The following is an 18,470-nucleotide window of genomic DNA, read 5'->3' as shown; positions in this document are numbered from 1 at the left end:
TTGCAAAAGGATCTCATTGAAAAACACTGAAAAACAGTGAACTAAATATATATTTTGAATGCTTGCTTCCCACTTGTCTGTAAGACATGCTATGGAAGAAAAATAGCACAACATTTTAAAAATGACCAGTGTATGAGATTAAAACAAACAAATAATAAGATTTTGCTGTAAAAATTTTTTTAATTTTGTCAGTAGTCGACCGATGGGCGTGGTCATAGATCTCTGTGATCTGATTGGTCGGCCCCGTGCTGCCTGCTCAGTAGTGAGAACGAGTCGTGTTGATTTCAGAAGTCATCATGGCGCACACTTCCCCAGTCAAAGGTAAAGGGATTTCTTCTCTTAACCTTCCGTTAGAGCTGATATCTGATCCACCGTTTAGCCTAAGACACACATGCCGCTTTTATAAACACGTCCATGTACTGAAAACTGCTGTCGTTAGCTTTTTAAGATTATATTCAGTGTACGCGGCGTCACACTGTCAGAGACATAAAAGCTAACGTTAGCTAGCTCGTTGATGCTCAGTGTACAACTAAACAGGGAAATTAGCTCATACCGCAAACCAGTGTTGTCTTTCTCTTCTTTCCGTTTTGTAACAGCTGTAGCGTGCACTATATAACAGTAGAGTTTGTGTCAAGTACCTTGCATTTTCTTATCGCTTTAAGATGTTCACCCGGTAGAGCGATAAGTAGTTGGTTAGGGAAGTGTGTGCTTCACGATAAGAGTCAGCGTTAGCAGCCTGTTAGCATTGAAGCCGTCTTGCTCTGCTTGTCATCAAGAGGCATGCAAAGGTGACATAATGTACGGAGACATTATTGTTATGTCGTTAGTAATTAACATTAGCATCAAAATAATATCGTTACAAAGTGTGATTTCACGGTATATTATCAGTGCGAGCTCTTTGGCTGAGATCTTTTGAAAGCGGCTTTATAAATACAATACCATACAATGCAGTGACACCGACCGGTGTTGTGCCAAAAAGTGATTGTCTGCCAAAAATTGATTTCCAATGTTTCTGTGTATTTTTTATGTGTAATATCTTTACGTATGTTCGTAAATAGACTTCGGTGAACAGGGTTTACAAAGGGGTTATATAGAGAATTAAAACAATATCTGTTTTTCAAGTATCTTTACAACTCTCTGCTATTGTACTTACATTATAACCAATCCGGTCCTTTATCCCCACTTAAAATATTTTTACAGAAATATTGTAATATTTGCTGCCACTTCTGCTGTCCTCTTGGCCAACTTACTCTTACAAAAGACATTTTTAATGTTAATGAGATTTTTTTTAACTGTTTAAATAAAGGTTATATAAAAGTCACTGCCAAAAACTGATTGCGGCTTCTACCTTGTTACACGAATGTTGTTTGTGGCTCAAGATGACTTTATGTCATCCATGAGGGATGCATTTGACATATGTTTCACATATTATAGCCCAACAAGTTACTTAAAGCAGTTTAAATACGAGCAATCAGTTTTTGGCAAATACCAGAAATCAGTTTTTGGCAGACAATCACTTTTTGGCACAACACCGGCAAACACCCCCTATGGAAAAAAAATAATTAATTAACAAAAAACAAAAAAAATGATCCAGACGATGATTTAGCTTGGGCTGATTTTGCAGTAATTCTGTAATCAGCGTAGCAGTAATATATTTCTTTCAGGAAGCCCGCTGCTTTTATCGGTGGATACAAGTCTCCAAAAGGATCTGTCTCCACTTCTCAGGATTTCATAATGAGCCAGTGTTTGAGTTTAATAGTCTGTAATATGTTCTTTATATTGTCCATCCTCACAGTTTTTGCATACAGTTTGTAAGAGATGAGAATACCTGCTGGGCCTGAAAAGTGAAGCTACTTTGACCTGCTCCAGTAATCACATGGGGTTGGGGTCCGCATATTTGATATGGCTTATTGTTTTTTTTACACCGGATGCCCTTCCTGACGCAAGCCCTCCAAGCTATTAGTGTCTGCTCTTGGGCTCGACCCAGGGATCTTTCATTTGTTAGGGGAATTTTAGAGGTTAAGAACTGAACTGGTGCATAAAAAGAAGAATAAACTGTGATGAAAATGATAGATATAGCACAGATGTTCCAATCATTTGGATTTCATATTTAGACATATTTTCATTTAATTCCTTATGCTGGAGTTGGAGATGGCCATCCGTTGTTCTTGTGTTAGTATTTTAGTATCTGCATGGATAAAACTGAGCTAAGTTACATCTTGTTTGTTTGCTGCAACAGGAGCAATTGGATGCATTTTGAGGAAATATTGCAGATAAGGCCAATAAGAAACCCCCAGTATGCCACTGATGTATATAAATAGATTTGTAGGATTTCACTGAATGGTTTTATATGTGTTTATTTACATTTAATTTTAAAATAAGTGCGGGGCCTTTTACTCCTTTTAGGATTCCTTAAATATACTCTTTGAATTTAGGAATCAAATTCTACAAGGGAGTCTTTATGTTAAAGGTGGATCGTTTTGAGGTAGTTCTGCTGTGTCGAATAACTGTTGTTTTTTTTTTTTTTAAAGAATGTTGCTTTCAAAGTTAGAAATCTGAGCGTTAAAGTTACAGCATGATGTCCTGTTGAGCGACCACTGAGCAATCCTGTGCCAAGAATGCTCTCCGTGTAGAGGTTTACCACTCATTCAGCTTAATTTTTTCACAAATTCAATCAATATTTAACAGGTAAATCCTGATTGGACAGCCCTCAAGATTTTGATCCCAACCTGTCATGTCATGAAGTGCAAATGGGCTTATTCTTAGTTTAGGTTCAGCTAACTACATGCTACAGGGGTCATTTTTACTATGCTTAAAGATGAGAAAAGAAGTATTGAAACAAAATGTATATCGTCTGCTTCTCTTTTTCTGTACTGCATTTTCATGTAGTTCATTTGTAGCATCCATTCTGTGGCTTTTCAGTCATAGACTAACCAAGAAACATATGTAAAATATCACTTCACGCAGGGGTGTAAAACATATAGCTAGAGGGCGAGAACCAGCCTTCCAGTCTGACCCACTGGATCCACTTTCTAAAGTATGACGCCAGGAAGCTTAGTGTTGTAAGTTGTTAAAAATTGATTAAAGCACTTTTATAGCCATGACCTTTTATACCACATTAAAGGTAGATGGTTAAACCAAAGAGCTGTGCTCACATGTTTTATTTCTCATGACAGTAGACTGGCAGCATGTGGAAAACCCAAGACATGTTTTTCAAATTGCACCTACTGCTCTAAAGACACATCAGGCCGGTTGTTCATGGTTCATTAAATGGGAACATTTTGAGGCTGCATTTCTTTACTCTAAACAAAAAAGAAAAATGTTATTTTTTGTATGTAAAGAATTTGACACCTCTGATCTAAAGTGAAGTTTGAATACACAGCTACTGATTGTGAATGGACTGGTTCTTTTGAAGCCCTTTTCAATTCGAGCACTCAAAGTACTTTATACCACACTCATTTAGTTAGATGAACACGTTGGAGAGAATTCAGTATTAGTATGTTGCACAATGTTGCAATTGGTATGCTACAGCCCCTCGCCAAATGACCACTATCACATGACATGTAAAAACACAATTGTAAGCCTCCAGCCAGTCAGGTGTCTTAATTCTTTCCCTCATAAAGGTGACCTCCCCTGTACTCTTAATGATGATTTTTGACAGTATATGTCAGTAAAGTTCAATAAGTTCCAGGTTTTTAAAAGGGTAGCCCAAGTAAGCAGTGTAGGTACACATTACTCCAACTACTGCGCACACAGTCACACACAGTCATTTTGTTCTAGAAACAGGTCTGATGTCCAGAGAGGAAAGAGTGTGTCCTTGTCCTTAAATAACTCATCATATAAATGATAAATGCACAGATGCTTATTGGTTAAAAAGTGGGCTTGAAAGAAAGAAAGCAACAGTGGAGATGACCGTTAAGTGGGGAAGCATAGGAAAAAACGAGATCAAAAAAGCAGCACAAGAAGCACAGACAATGGCTTCAGTGGAGAATTTTCATTGTTTGTAACACTTCACTTTTTTTGGTTCCCATGCCGGCAGGAGCTAAGCTAAGGGGCCGAGAAACAATAGTAGCCAACAAACTGGCTTTTCAACATATTTTTCACGCAGCCCCTTTGATGAGTTTGCAGCTCAAACATGTTGATGATGGTCATCAAAGCTCTGCATGGGACTGTTCTTCAGCCTTAGTGGTCCCTTAAGTACTCTAAAGCCTAACCTGATCAAAGTATTAGATGTCATTTTCTAAATAAAAAAAAAAACGAACTAAAAATAACTGAAACTATTGTTTAGATAAAAATCAATTTTCTTGCCTTCATAACATGGGGTTAGAGCAGATGGAGTACTTCATGTGAGTCAGCAGGTAGTTAAGTTTACTTGACTATTTGTATATTTCTCAGGCATCAGAGTTTTATTTTCATGAGTGTATTTTTATTTCTTTTCCTTTCTTGCTGCAGAGCACCCGTACAGCCATCTAATCGACACACTGAAAGATGGCCAGATCAAGTTCTTCAATCCATACAAATTAAACGATCCCCGATATGGTGAGTTCAGGCCCTCTGACTGAAATGTTTTTACAGGATATGATGTTTTAAAGACACTGCAAACTCTTTTGTGTCTCAGGATAGTTGTGTAAGGTAAAAGGATTGTCATGAAGTAACACTTAAGAGGCATCGGTGTGTTGGCACTTTCATTTGTCAACAAATTCTCAGAGCACATCTCGACAATTAACAGTTATCTAACAGGGGCGGTTAATAAAGTGTTAGGCCTAATTACCCACTGTTTGCTGTGGGAAATAACTGTTTTGTTTGCTCTGTGCAGACAAGCTGCCTCTATCCATCCGTGTCTTACTGGAGGCAGCAATTCGTAACTGTGATGGCTTTTACACAAAACAAGAAGACGTCCAGAACATCTTGCACTGGCAGCAGGAGCAGAATAAAGCCGAGGTGCCATTTTCTCCCGCTCGGGTCCTCCTGCAGGACTTTACGTGAGTTTCACAGGGCTTTCTTTGCATCAGCGCTGTGGTCTGTGTGTTGGGAAAACATGAGATGAAATCAGTTTATCTTCAGTTGGAGAAAGCAGAATGGATAGATGAGTGATAAGATGTGGGTGACGCAGGTGACCCACCAGCAATTAGCTTATCAGATCCTTTGTCATCTTTCTTTGTTTTCTGCCATAAACAAGTATACACATATGATATATGTGTGTGTGTGTGTGTGTTTATATACATTTCCATTTATGTCCTTTTACAGTGGTATTCCTGCAATGGTGGACCTGGCAGCCATGAGAGACGCTGTGGCCAAACATGGTGTGGATCCTAGCCTGGTCAATCCTAAATGCCCTACAGACCTCATAGTAGATCACTCATTACAGATTGATTATAGCAAATGGTATGTTTGTGTTTATATTAACTGTTTTTGTGAATGTGAATTCTCTGTTGATTATCATGGAGAGTCAGATTGGTAAAAATATATTGTCGCTGCCTTGCCTCATGAATTTAATGTTTCTTTTTACATTTTTACTCACAGTGCCATACAAAATGCTCCCAACCCTGGTGGAGGGGAGGGTCCAAGCCAGGGGCCCTCTCGCTCAGTACACTCCAGGCCTCCATCCAGAGGGGGCGCACAGTGTGGAGGCCAGCGGGGCTCCTGCAGTAAAGCGGCCTGCAGCGACTCCCCAGGTGGATCTCCAGCCTCTGTCCAACAGATTGAGAATACACCTCTCCTCTGCCCTTTCCACCTGCAGCCCGTCTCTGAGTAAGTTTTAAAGGATGCTGGGGGGAGGGGCTAATATGCACCATGAGGATGATTAAATGAAAACAGCAGTTGAATACAGTAACTGAGCTGTTGTGCAGTTATGTTTATGTGTTGATAATACATTAGATCAGATGATTTTACTGGCTGAGGAAATTGTGCAGCCTTTGAAATTCTCGCAGATGTGGCGTTTCTGTTTGCAAAATGACCTGAAGAGCATGAGAACATCTGATTATCATGAGTTGACATACGTCAGTAGAAGTTGAATTCCCCCTTTCGCATGTTTGCTGATGACTTATATTCCTTTTTTTTCTGCAGAGTTGAAACAGCTTTGAGAAATCAGGAAATGGAACTGATCAGAAACAAAGAGAGGCTTCAGTTCTTTAAGGTAAAACAAGAAAAATGACTGCTGCTGCTGCAGTCTTTATATGATTTGTAGTTTTTATAACTGAGTAAAAAAGAAGTCACAGTTATGGGTTATGTAGCGAAACAATTTTTAAATGAATAAATGCTAAAATTTTTGATACTGTTCCCAAACAGTGGTGTTCAAAAGCATTTAAGAATGTGAACGTGGTTCCTCCGGATGTTGGTGCAGTCCACCAGTTGAACTTGGAGTATCTGTCCAGAGTGGTGCAAGTCAGCGACGGTTTCATCTACCCTGACAGTGTGGTGGGAACCGACTCTCACACCACCATGATTAATGGCTTGGGCATCCTTGGCTGGGGTAAGAGATTTTCCAATATTTTGACAGTTGTTGGCATTTTGTAAACATGAGAAAATGCTCAGTGGCTGTAATGTACACCTGTGTTTGAATAGCTATTCTGAGAAATGAGAGGAGGCGATAAAGAGACACAAATAAGTCACATACTAAAAGGGCAGCAAATACAAAAACCGGATTATGTCCAAGACGGTAACTTTGCAATGCAAACTTCTCTGCTTCTAAATTTACACTCTAGATAAAAACAAAATGGGACACTGATATGAATACAGATGTATTGCAGATATATCCACCACAGAGGATAAGTGGTGCATCAGTATGCAGTACATGTAGGGAATTCAAACAGAAGGTAGTTATGACATTTTAGAAAATCCTGGAATAATGGGTAAATTAAGCACTGTGAAATGATTCTTGGAGAAATTGTGGGGCACATTGCCTTAAACCAAACATATTTTGGAGGATGTATTTAAGGCACTTAAACAATTCCTTGGTCAGAAATCTGTGGAAGTTTTGACTCAAATAATACAACATTTTCTAGGGATAATGTAACAATTAATTGCACCACTTAGATCAGCGGTCCCCAACCTTTTTTGCGCCACGGACCGGTTTATGCCCGACAATATTTTCACGGACCGGCCTTTAAGGTGTCGCGGATAAATACAACAAAATAAAACTAGTACCGGTAACGAAAAACAGAAGATTTATTCATAACACACGTGAAAAGACTCAGGAAAACAGAGTTAACGATAAAAACGATAACAAAATAACGCTGAAAACCGATTAAAAACCCTGAAAACTATACATTTCACACCTGAGCCTCAACTCTTGCGGCCCGGTACCAAACGACTCACGGACCAGTACTGGTCCGAGGCCCGGGGGTTGGGGACCGCTGACTTAGATGGTTTAAACCTGATCCTTCACCGTGTAATATTGTGGCTGAGAAAGCCCATGGAGACTCTCACTTAGAGAAATGATTAATGAATAATATAAAGATAATAAATTATATAAAGATTAGGTTTTGCAAGCAGGTCAAACTGGTATGATGTTGTAATCGTAGCCATGTGCCGATGGGAGGGTAAAGTTCTGCAGCTGATGATGCACTGATTTACATAAAACAGAAGCAGTCAGTTCGTTTAGGTAATGACCAGCATACTAATGAAAGCAGCACAAATTAGCAGGTCAAAAATGAGCAGATGCATTAAGGGATATAGCAACATGCTAACCTAAATAATCAAGTGTAAGTGTGTGTTTTTATGCATGCACTGTGTTTTAGAAACATTGCGATGTTTCAGATTAAAAAAAGTTGAACGTCGTCTGTAAGGAACTGCTGAAGACTGTGTGTGATCTGACTGTTTAGGAGGATTTAGAGGAGTGTTGCTTTATTCTAGACTGTTCCACTGTGTAAACTTTAAATCTTCTCAAATCTCAGTTGACAGTTGTGCAGAAGAAGAAGACAAAATATTTTCTGTCAGATTGTGATCCATATGCACAGAAAGAAATTATTAATGTACCATGTGTGTAAAGTAGGATTCAGACAATAATGTAACACACTTAAAAAATAAAAGTTGTTCTATGTGTGTGCACTGCTGAGAAAAGACATGCAGAGACGTATTCAATGTGAAACAATTTTTGTAACTAAATGTAGTTACAAATGTAACTAAAAACACTAAAAGAACATCCATATCCACACTTTTCACTCACAATATTGACGCTCCGCCCTTATAGGAAATATTGACCGGAGCTTTTTAACATCAGAAGAGTTTTTTTCGCTGGTGCAGACAGAAAGTGAAATAAAAATTAAGATTAAAAACTCTACAATTTTTACCATATTTCTCTCTCAGGAGTCGGGGGAATTGAGTCTGAAGCCATAATGCTGGGCCAACCAATATCTCTGACTCTCCCTCAAGTAGTGGGCTGTAAGCTGGTGGGCTCCATTAACCCGTTGACCACATCCATAGACATCGTCCTCGGTATCACAAAGGTCAGTCTTCTCTTATGTTTCTTTATGTGTTGAGAGAGCAGAGCTGTGGTATGAGGATGCACCGATCTGATGCTTGGATCACCTATAACTCTGACCCTCACTCACAAAGCAAGGTTGACCTTCAATGGCAACAGGCCAATCAGATTTGAATATGTATAAATAGTAATGAAATAAAATCTGAAATAAAATATGATATGAAATTAATTTTTTACTTTATCTAATTTACTAAATAAAAATGGTGTATTCTTTTATTCGTTTTATGAAGCAAGAGGGTGATATTTAGGTGCCACCTGACATTGAGATACAGCGTGAGAAACACAATTAATCAGTATAACACTGGTATTGGTCAGTACTTTGTAAGGCAAGAACATGTTTCAACACTGGTTTGGTGCATATTTACTTTGTAAGAGGCAGGTGTTTGTAAAAGTGTAATTTTATCATTGTAAACTATAGAAATCAACGAAAAAACTGAAGGATGATTCTGTTGTATAAAAGTCATCTTGTTTGTTTATGTGTAATTATTTCTTGTGCTTTCTTTTTCTAAATTTTTTTTGTCCAGCACTTACGGCAGGCTGGGATCGCTGGGAAGTTCGTTGAGTTTTTTGGACCTGGAGTCTCCCAGCTGTCAGTCCCCGACCGAACCACCATTGCCAACATGTGCCCAGAGTACAATGCTACTGTCAGCTTCTTCCCTGTCGACCAAGTCACACTCAAGCACTTTAAAAAGACGAGTGAGTTAGTCACAGCTTCTGTTTATTTTTATTATTTACTGTTTATTTTTATTTTATTTTTTAGTTTCCCAGGCCAACATGTAATTTTACACCATTCCAGATTTTACCCAGGAAAAACTTGAATTGTTGGAGTCTTACATGAAGGCTGTAAAACTTTTCCGAAGCTATGATGACCCTTCAGAAGACCCCCAGTACTCTGAGGTAATTTGTCCAAGATGTGATCTCTAAAAGTCTCTATTGAAAAGTGCAGACTTTTAGAGATTTAATTTTCTTAATAACTTTACAGTACATTGCGAAAGGTTGAAATAATGAGGTCATAGTTTTTGCAAATGATCCTTGTGAGCCTAAAACTCAGTTTCAGACCACCACTGTATTCCCCAACTGGTTGGCAAGTTGCTAGGTGAAGTTGGTTGCAAAGAGGTATGTTGCGCTGCACTGAAAACCTCCTTGGGATTGCTTTGGTAGCAGTTTGCCATGGTTGACCATAGTCTGAAGGAACGACGCCAAATTGTCTGCAAACACTTGCCGACCACTGGCCGAGCATCAGTGGAACTGTGAAACGTGCCCCGCACACTGGAAACAGAGAATGTCCGGCTCCAAAGTTAAAGCTGCGCCTTTTGAGACACGTTGGTTGTGCCAATAAGGCACAACTTTTGCTTGAAAGGTAAACGGGTTCGATTTCCACATTTACTTCACCTTTTCAGGTTTCATTACTCAGCAAATAGTTGGCCAGTGTTTATCAGAGAAGTCTGCTTCATACATGAAAACTATGGGGAACAGCTGCAGTCTAGCAGAGACCACAGTAATCACAGGGAACCTCAGGGAACCACTCGCCAACCAGTTGGGGAACAAATGGAGCCTTTGGGGGGGCTTACTGACTGACTTCAAGGCCTGTGTCACCGAGGCCTAATATGATTGATTTAGGAACACAATTTTGACTGTTGGCACAGAAGCCCCACCCACGCTTTAGCTAGCCAATCAGAAGATGGCTGGCTAGAGGAAGAGGAACTAAAACTGGTTGTTTTAGACAGTGGGTAATTTGAGGGGCAAGATATATTTGTAGTTGAAAAAGTATGAAAAGTAAAACTGTGAATCATTTAAAGTAAATTAAGTTGAGGCCAAGAATACAAATGTGGAGATATGTGATTTTGAATTAAAAGTAATAGATTGTGGTGTTCTGTTGATATGAATGTTTTTATGAAGTTAAAAAATGTAGTAATGACACTCTGACAAGCCCTATAAAAGCTATGTTTGCAAATAGCACCCTAGGGGTCAGAAATAGAGGTCATAATGAAAGAAATTACAACTGCTGATCTTTGTGCAGGTGATTGAGTTCAACCTGAGCTCCATGGTGCCCTATGTGAGTGGACCGAAGAGGCCGCAGGACAGAGTGGCTGTCAGCAGTATGAAAGAAGACTTTCAGAGTTGTCTTGATGAGAAGGTAAGATGCAAAAACTAAACAATGTAACTTTCAAGTTAACTCTTGTGTATTTTGGTTTTCAGTTAAGCTGCAGGATTTGCAGTGTAATTATATTTTCTTTGGTTTGTCTTTAGGTGGGTTTTAAAGGCTTCCACATCGCTAAGGAGAAGCAGGAGATCCGTGTTCCTTTCTTGCACGGTGGTCAGGAGTACCAGCTGTCCCATGGCTCAGTGGTCATCGCTGCTGTCATCAGCTGTACTAACAACTGCAATCCATCTGTTATGTTGACTGCAGGTAAAGGACTGACTCAAAGAAAGAGCCAGAAAAAGTGCATTTTCCCCTCAATTCTAACATAAAAGCTCTAAAGCTTGGAGCTGTTGGTATCATTTTTTTAGGGGATATCAAAGTGTCACATCACAATGTCATAGCAGCATGATGTGTTTACTTTTCCTTGTGAACACAACAAGACAAGCCCAGACCTGTTCTGACAACAAGAGCCTGGTGACAGTCTCTAATGATATTTAGTAAAAATGGAGCTACTTCAGCCCTCTAAGAGAGCACCATGCTTTGCAAATAGAAAGAGCTAGCAGTGGATGGAAATTACTGAAGCGGTTAGATGGTGGAAACGCAGCTGATTAGAAAGTTTGACGCAAGATGCAACATCACAGAAAATAAGTCTCTTTTATTACGTGAGAATATTGTGCAGCTCCTGATGAGTTACAAGGTTAGTTAATGTTAAACTAAAGGGTTAAACAGTAATTTTACACTTCATTATTAATGTTTTATAACTTCTAGGGAAACAATGGCTACTTTTGTGGTTACATTTAACTTTTGTTGTGTCACTGTCGCTGCTGCTGACACTTTATTTTAATAGAGTCACACTTTGAATTAGGTGGTGTGTCATCACTCATGCAAGCTCAGTGGAAGATATCTTCGTTTATTTAAACGTATAAATCCTGCTGCCTGCAAGCATCAACAAAATGTTGTTCATTATTTTATATTGATATGAATATTATTATTGTAAATTTCTTGAAATAATTTTTAAGCTATATTGCACACCCATATCAGCATCATGTTGCCTGTTTTCACTGGCACTCTAAATTATTTTACAGTCTGCAGCACTGCATAACGTAGAGTTATTTGTGATTGACAGGGCTTCTGGCCAGAAAGGCTGTAGAGGCCGGGCTTCTCGTCAAGCCTTATATTCGGACCAGCCTGGCTCCCGGAAGCGGCATGGTCACGCACTACCTCAATGCCAGTGGAGTCCTGCCTTACTTTAATAAGCTGGGGTAAGTGTATGTACACAGCAAGAACACAGACAGACACAAATATCTCTTTAGCACCAAGGCAATAACCTGGAATAAACAGGTATTTGCAGGTCTGAGGAGGTATGACCTGTAACTGAACACTTAAATACTGCCCAGGTAGTAGTAAACACATAATAAAGTGGTTTGAGTCCTCCAGGAGAGTAGAAAAGCACTGTATAGGAATCAGTGTATTTAAATGGTTAAAAGTGTATTTCTACAAAAACTTAAGGTTTTTGTATATGTATGTATTGTGTGAAGTTAGTCTAATGTCTTATGTAAAGCACTTTGTTTTGTCTAGTTACAAAGAAATGTAAACATGAAGCCTCAGTCACACAAGCCTAAATGCTGGCTGGCATCTTTGATCACTAGGGAAAGATTTATATCCCTAACTGATTGGCGAGTGGTTGCTAAAGTTTGCTGGATATCACTGGGTGAACCAGCACTCTCCGTTTCCAGTCTACGCTGCAGTTTGTCAAGTTTCACTACCATTTGGCAGTTGTTATCGTCCATGCAAACTACAGAGAACCTGGTAGTACAGAGGAACCTACAAAGAACAAAGCAATCATAAGGAGGTTTTTGGTGAAGCACAGTTAGTAGTTTTCTGGGTGTGGCTAAGGTTATCAGCACTAGCACCAGCAGGCCTCTTTCCTTTCAGATCAATGTGGTTGCAAATTGCTCCATTTGAGCGGTTCTGTACCAGTTTACTGAAATAAACCTACATACTAATGTAGATTTGTTTGACTGTTGTTCACGTTGCTTGTGTGAGAGAGAGCGGTGCTGTGGGCCGTGTTCTGTAACATCTTAGACGAGTGGTTTAACCGCCGTTTTTATGTAAATAAAATATGAATAACTAAATGAACTGATCTTGTCTGTTGCCGACTGCTGCAGGGTATAGCAACATTTAATCTAGCCGCGGTGTTTTGCACCCATCCAGTGTTTATAAAATTGGGTTCACCATGAAAGCATAAGGATAAGCTTCTAAAAGGCATGTTACTGTCACAACACAACCTTTAACAAATCTGCCCAAAATTACTGTTTTAAGAGCCAAACAATACATCAACTTTACCGAAAGCCCTTCATGAATGTATTTGTGACTTTATGTTCATTTTAAGTTCTTGCATTAATGTTCATGACCAGATAGCTGCATGGTTTAGAAGTAATAAGTTTGGAGCTTTGTCAGCATTGTGATCTAAACCAGTAAAAACTTTGAGCTTGTGTTAATTACTACCTGTTCGATGCAAGGTTTGTGTGCTAAGGTGGTGACGCAAAAGACGCCGGAATGATTCATATCCTTTAAACAGACCTGTGTTGCCATTTCCATGACAGGTTTGAGGTGATTGGTTATGGCTGTGCCACATGCGTGGGGAACACGGCGCCATTGCCAGAAGCTGTTGTGGATGCAATCAAACAGGTAGGATCCTCATCGGGCTGAAAGGAGCTGCTGATGCTGTTAGAGCAGTCAGAGCTTCATGATCTCTTTTGTTCTAGGGTGATCTGGTGGCCTGCGGCGTGCTGTCTGGCAACAGGCATTTTGAAGGGCGACTGTGTGACTGTGTGCGTGCCAATTACTTGGCGTCTCCTCCCCTGGTGGTGGCTTATGCTATTGCAGGCACTGTGGGAGTCGACTTTGAGAAGGAGCCTTTAGGTAAGAAATGCGCTCTATTAAAGGGTTTTACCTCAGAGCTGAGGGTCGTCAGAGGATTTGGCAGATTACACTGAAGGGGCATGTTGTGATTCTATGTTTTGTATAAGCCAAAGAAAACCTTTATTGCTAGAAATATTTAAAAAAAAGACATCCTCTCGTGTTTGTATTTACATTATTTCATTTTCTCAATACAACTTGAAAAATTCTTAAATAAATTCTTACAAATTTGGTTTCTTGTTTGTTTGAGTAGGTTTGACATCCGATGGGAAAGAGGTGTATCTGCGAGATATCTGGCCGTCCAGAGAGGAGGTCCAACAGATTGAAGAGGACACAGTATTCTCCTCCATCTTTAAGGATCTAAGGGGAAGGATGGAGGTCAGGATATGAGCTTTATTACTTTTCTTCAACTTCTAATGCAGTTGCTGCACAGCACAGTACGGTGCTCCTTCTGTCTGTCTGCACATTTGGAAACAATGCACCTAAAAAAATGCTTTTATTCAGTAGTTTGAACAGATCTGAAGTAGAACATTTCCTTGTGTTTTCAATCTGAGAGAGAGAGTGTGGAAACTGATTGATCCTGAATTGCTAAAAGCGTGACACGGATGACTGGAAAACATTCTTTGCTTTTTCTTTTTTTAATGTGATTTCTTTCTGTCTTTCAGAAAGGGAACACATTTTGGAAAAATGTTGAATGTTCAGACTCTCTTCTTTTCCCCTGGGATCACAAGTCCACATATATCCGATCACCGTCTTTCTTCAGCAAGCTGGTGAGCGCTCTGTGCTGCACATCCTTTGACTGTGTGTGGACCTTAGAGGAGATGTTTTTACTTCCCTAGTGTTAAATGTTTGAATGCTTCCGTTTTCAGAGTAAAGAGGTGCCTCCTCCTCAGTCAATAGAAAACGCACATGCCTTACTGTTCCTTGGGGACAAAGTGACCACGGACCACATTTCACCAGCGGGCAGCATTGCAAGGGTCAGCGCTGCTGCCAAGTACCTAATGAGCAAACGGTCAGTTTCAGCCTTCAGCCCTTGTGGACACATACACTTAAATCTTTCAAGGCAGCTTCAGTTGGACAGCTTTGTAATCAACCAACGTCAGGTTTTCAAAGATGATGGCAATGGTTAAAACTTGGGTTTAAATGTTTGACGCTCTAAATGAGAACATTTCAGCACATATTTAAAATCCAAAGGAATAAGTGGTGCAAAGGGATTTGTAGTTAAGTTATCTGCTTCATGGTCTGATCGTCCCCCTGTGACATCATCCACGACTCGTGGCATTGCCGCCATCACAGAGCAGCAGAGGAGGTTAGCGTGCATCTGTTTGTGTTAGCACTATCCATCCTCCATAACACACAAACGTAAAACACAAGTTTATTTCTCACCTAACTGTGTGGAGATGCAAAATGAAACTATAGTGAGGCAGATTTGATTTATTGGTCTGGTGATAATAACAGTTTAATGCATCAGTGAGGAAATGAATTAAAAATCAGCTCAGTTGGCGAGCCGTCACCATTATTGAATCAACCATAGGAGTATGGAGGGAAATCCAGGGTTTCTTTCAGCAGAGTTCATACATTATGAACCTCCAGCATTTTGAATTTAAAGTAATGTTTGCAGAGACGATCAAATGAAATCTATCAAGAAAAGCAAGTCTTGTAAACCTGCATTATGGTGAGATCTTTTTCACTTTGAAAATTGAAAGATAATTCAACTCGTTTCAATTTCATTTCTATAGCATAAAATCACAGCAACAGTCACCTCAAGATGTTTTTTATTGTAAGAAAACGATTCTACAGTAACAAAGAGAGAACCCCAACAATCAAGACAAACCTCTGAGCAAGCAGTTGGCGAAAGTAGGAAGGAAAAACTCCCTTTTAACCTGATATTGACTAATATTGTTGACTTTGGAATTGTTCCTCAGACTGACACCGCGAGAATTTAATTCATATGGCGCTCGCAGAGGGAATGACGCCGTGATGACCAGAGGCACGTTTGCCAGCATCAAGCTCCAAAACCGATTCATCGGAAAGCCAGGCCCGAAGACTTTGCACATTCCATCAGGCCAGACAGTAAGTGCAACACAACCTCAATGGTTTCCTTTTAACTTTTGACAAATATTGGGCTGTTTTGGTTTTGCTGATGTACTCACTCGTGCTGCATGAGCTAGCTGTTACCCCGGGCGGGTCTGTGACCTTTGGGTGGCTCCATCTGTGTGTCTAGCACTGCTGATTGCTGCAGGCTCAAGCCAGACTCGGTACTGTGTCGTTTCTGCTGTGTCAGAGCAGCTAAAGATAACTGCTCTCTCTTCCTGTGTCTGCTCAGCTGGATGTCTTCGAGGCAGCTGATCGCTATCAGAGAGACGGCATTCCCCTCATCATCCTGGCAGGCAAAGATTACGGCTCTGGAAACTCCAGGGACTGGGTGGCCAAAGGACCGTACCTGCTGGTAAACAAGCTGCAGTTTTTATAGTTGTAATTTAGCAGAGTTTACACTACAGTAGGTTGACCCACTGTGGAATGTGGAAATGGCCGTGCATGTTCAGCAAACTGTGTTCCACTGTGTTTCTACTTCCTTGCTTTTGTTGTGGTTGCAGGGGGTGCGTGCGGTGATTGCTGAAAGCTTTGAGAAGCTGCACAGGAACCAGCTGGTAGGAATGGGGATCATGCCACTCCAGTTCCTGTCAGGCCAGAACGCTGACTCACTGGAGCTCAGTGGCAAGGAAAGATTCAGCATCACCCTGCCGGAGAGCCTGAGTCCAGGGCAGGAGCTTACCGTCAAGGTATGGAACACTTGCTGCATTTTAGCCTCTGCAAAGCTAAAGTTATTTTTAAGCTCTAAACTAAATGATGAAACATGTCAGTGACAAATGTGCTAAAATCCTGATTAGAAAAATGTTATTTTAATTCTTAGTCTCACTTTATGTGTTTGTCCACAAATTAGTCCCTCTCTGCAGTTTACTAGTCATGTTCGGGTCTCCTTGCTGAGTGAAGCGAAACGTGTCTTTCGTGTTTTCTGTTGCAGACCAGCCAAGGAAAGTCCTTCTCCGTCACCGCCCTGTTTGACAGCGACACGGACGTTATCTTGTTCCAACACGGAGGCCTCCTCAGATACGTTGCTCGGACTTTGCTCTGAAAGAACAGCAGCCCCTTGGCATTTAATGTCTTCATCATGGATGAGAAAAGCTCACAGAGCTGGATTAGCGTCTCCAGACTTTAGCGGAACGTCAGTTTTAAGACCCCCGCAGCTTCTAAATCACTACACACAGCTGTTTCAGCATTTAAAAGGGCACCCTTTCTCCTCAGAAGATCTTCCAGGCTTGAGAAAAATGGTGACTGTCACTCAGTAAGGAGATTGTATCCTAGACTAACTGCTGAACATAGTTTTTGGTGTTTTATCATGCTGAAAGGACTTTTCTTTCGACACGGAGATGAGCCAAAAAGAAATTGATCCTCCTTCATTTAACTTTAAAAAAAAAAAGAAGAAGAATTTGGCCAAAGGCTGAGATGGTGGTAGGTACGATGGCATGAATACTTTGTTTTTAGAGCGTAGTACTGCTCTTTCACCCCCCAAACAACAACAAAAACCATCCAAGTTGAATTTTATGAATTTCAGAAATTTGCAGAATTGATGTCACTTCCCTGTTTTCAGTGCTGTTAAGATTTTGCTAATCAAACCTGTTGCAGAACGTACACTTGTCTCACTTTTAATTGTGGAAAAATGTGACATTTCTTCTTTTTGCTGTTACTGGTCTTTTCCCTTCATAAAGATGGCTTGTATTACAACTGACAGTGCTCGGCATCACATTAAAGGTTAATTAAAACACTCTTTCAGCATTACCAGGTAAGCTCTTTGCTCTGTTTCCACTCTTGCTGCTAAGCTAAGTGAAATGACTGCTGGCCAGAGCCCGAAACTTAATTTAAAGAACTGTGTTGAATCTCCTTAGAGTGACTTTTACAGTGAAGACAGTGATTTATAAACAGTTTTTGCTCAAAAAAAGGTGCTGCAAAACATATCTGGGCCTTATAATGAAGGAGACGCTGCTTAGTAAAAATGAGCTTTTCAGAAAAGAATTAGGGGAACACTTACATCACACACTCAGTCAGGGTATTGTTGGCTGAAACATGGAGGCCTGTGCAACTCTCCAGGGATAAACTTTCCCTGACAATCACTGACCTGCTGTCAGACCAGTCATGCTGGATGATGGTGTAGGCACAGCTTCTCCAGACTCTGTCACGTGTGCTCAGGATGAAGCTTGCTGTCATCTGCAAAGAGAATAAGGTGCCAGAAACTTCCTGTTTCTGGTGTTTTTTGTTGAATCCCAGTCAAGCTACGCATTGCTGGGCAGAGAGTACTGGTCCCACTAAAGCCATCCTCATGGAGTCTGACAGTTGGGACACCTGAGTAGTCTGATGGGGGTCATTTGTTTTGGGGCTCTGGCAGCGCTTGTCCTGTTCCTCCTTGCATAAAGGATCAGATAGCGGCCCTGATCTTGTATCAAGGACCTTGTACGACCCTGTCCAGCTCTCGTAGAGTAACTCTCCTGGTATCTCCTCCACACTCTTGAGACTGTGCTGGGAGAGCAAACTTTCTAGCATTGGAACGTTTAGATGTGACATGCTGGAGGAGCTGGACTACCTGTGCAACCTGAATGGGCCGCAGGTACTGTCTGATAGGCCACCAACAAAAAGCAAAATTAGAGAAAAGTCAATCAGGAGGTATAAAGAGACCTCCAACCTGTGTTTTGTCATCTCTCCAATGAACCTGTTGGTCTTTGCTCCCTAACAGAAGTGACTGATAATCGTAAAGTTTGCCTGACTTTGTGTTGTAATGTATTGACCAAGTGTTCCCTTAATTTTTTTTTGAGCAGTGTAATTAAAACTTCACCATGTTTGACTACTCTGCAGTGAGATGTTCATCAT

The 18,470-nt window shown here is 40.5% G+C and overlaps 1 protein-coding gene across 1 annotated transcript; it reads left to right on the top strand.

The window, feature by feature from the left end:
- Positions 1-241: 241 nt before the first annotated feature.
- Positions 242-18,447, top strand: ireb2 (iron-responsive element binding protein 2). Its single transcript, XM_082540267.1, has 22 exons — positions 242-321; positions 4,453-4,539; positions 4,817-4,982; positions 5,248-5,385; positions 5,524-5,751; positions 6,067-6,136; positions 6,289-6,472; positions 8,308-8,447; positions 9,007-9,178; positions 9,279-9,379; positions 10,503-10,619; positions 10,733-10,892; positions 11,752-11,887; positions 13,232-13,316; positions 13,394-13,550; positions 13,801-13,925; positions 14,213-14,317; positions 14,417-14,559; positions 15,473-15,620; positions 15,874-15,996; positions 16,145-16,330; positions 16,573-18,447. Exons 1-22 carry the CDS (start codon positions 297-299, stop codon positions 16,681-16,683), a joined length of 2,907 nt encoding a protein of 968 aa, XP_082396393.1. The 5' UTR covers positions 242-296; the 3' UTR covers positions 16,684-18,447.
- The last annotated feature ends 23 nt before the right edge of the window (positions 18,448-18,470 follow it).

The sequence above is a fragment of the Aulonocara stuartgranti genome, assembly GCF_965226115.1.
Source record: "Aulonocara stuartgranti genome assembly, chromosome: 7".
NCBI lineage: Eukaryota > Metazoa > Chordata > Actinopteri > Cichliformes > Cichlidae > Aulonocara > Aulonocara stuartgranti.
The sequence above is the reverse complement of the archived record's forward strand: the minus strand, read 5'-3'. Positions and strand labels throughout refer to the sequence as shown.

Excerpts from the sequence above, each read along its gene's own strand:
- ireb2 (XM_082540267.1), top strand. The coding sequence starts at position 297 with ATGGCGCACACTTCCCCAGTCAAAG. Across the intron at positions 6,137-6,288 it reads AGAGGCTTCAGTTCTTTAAG|TGGTGTTCAAAAGCATTTAA; the intron begins GTAAAACAAGAA and ends GTTCCCAAACAG. Across the intron at positions 9,380-10,502 it reads AAGACCCCCAGTACTCTGAG|GTGATTGAGTTCAACCTGAG; the intron begins GTAATTTGTCCA and ends ATCTTTGTGCAG.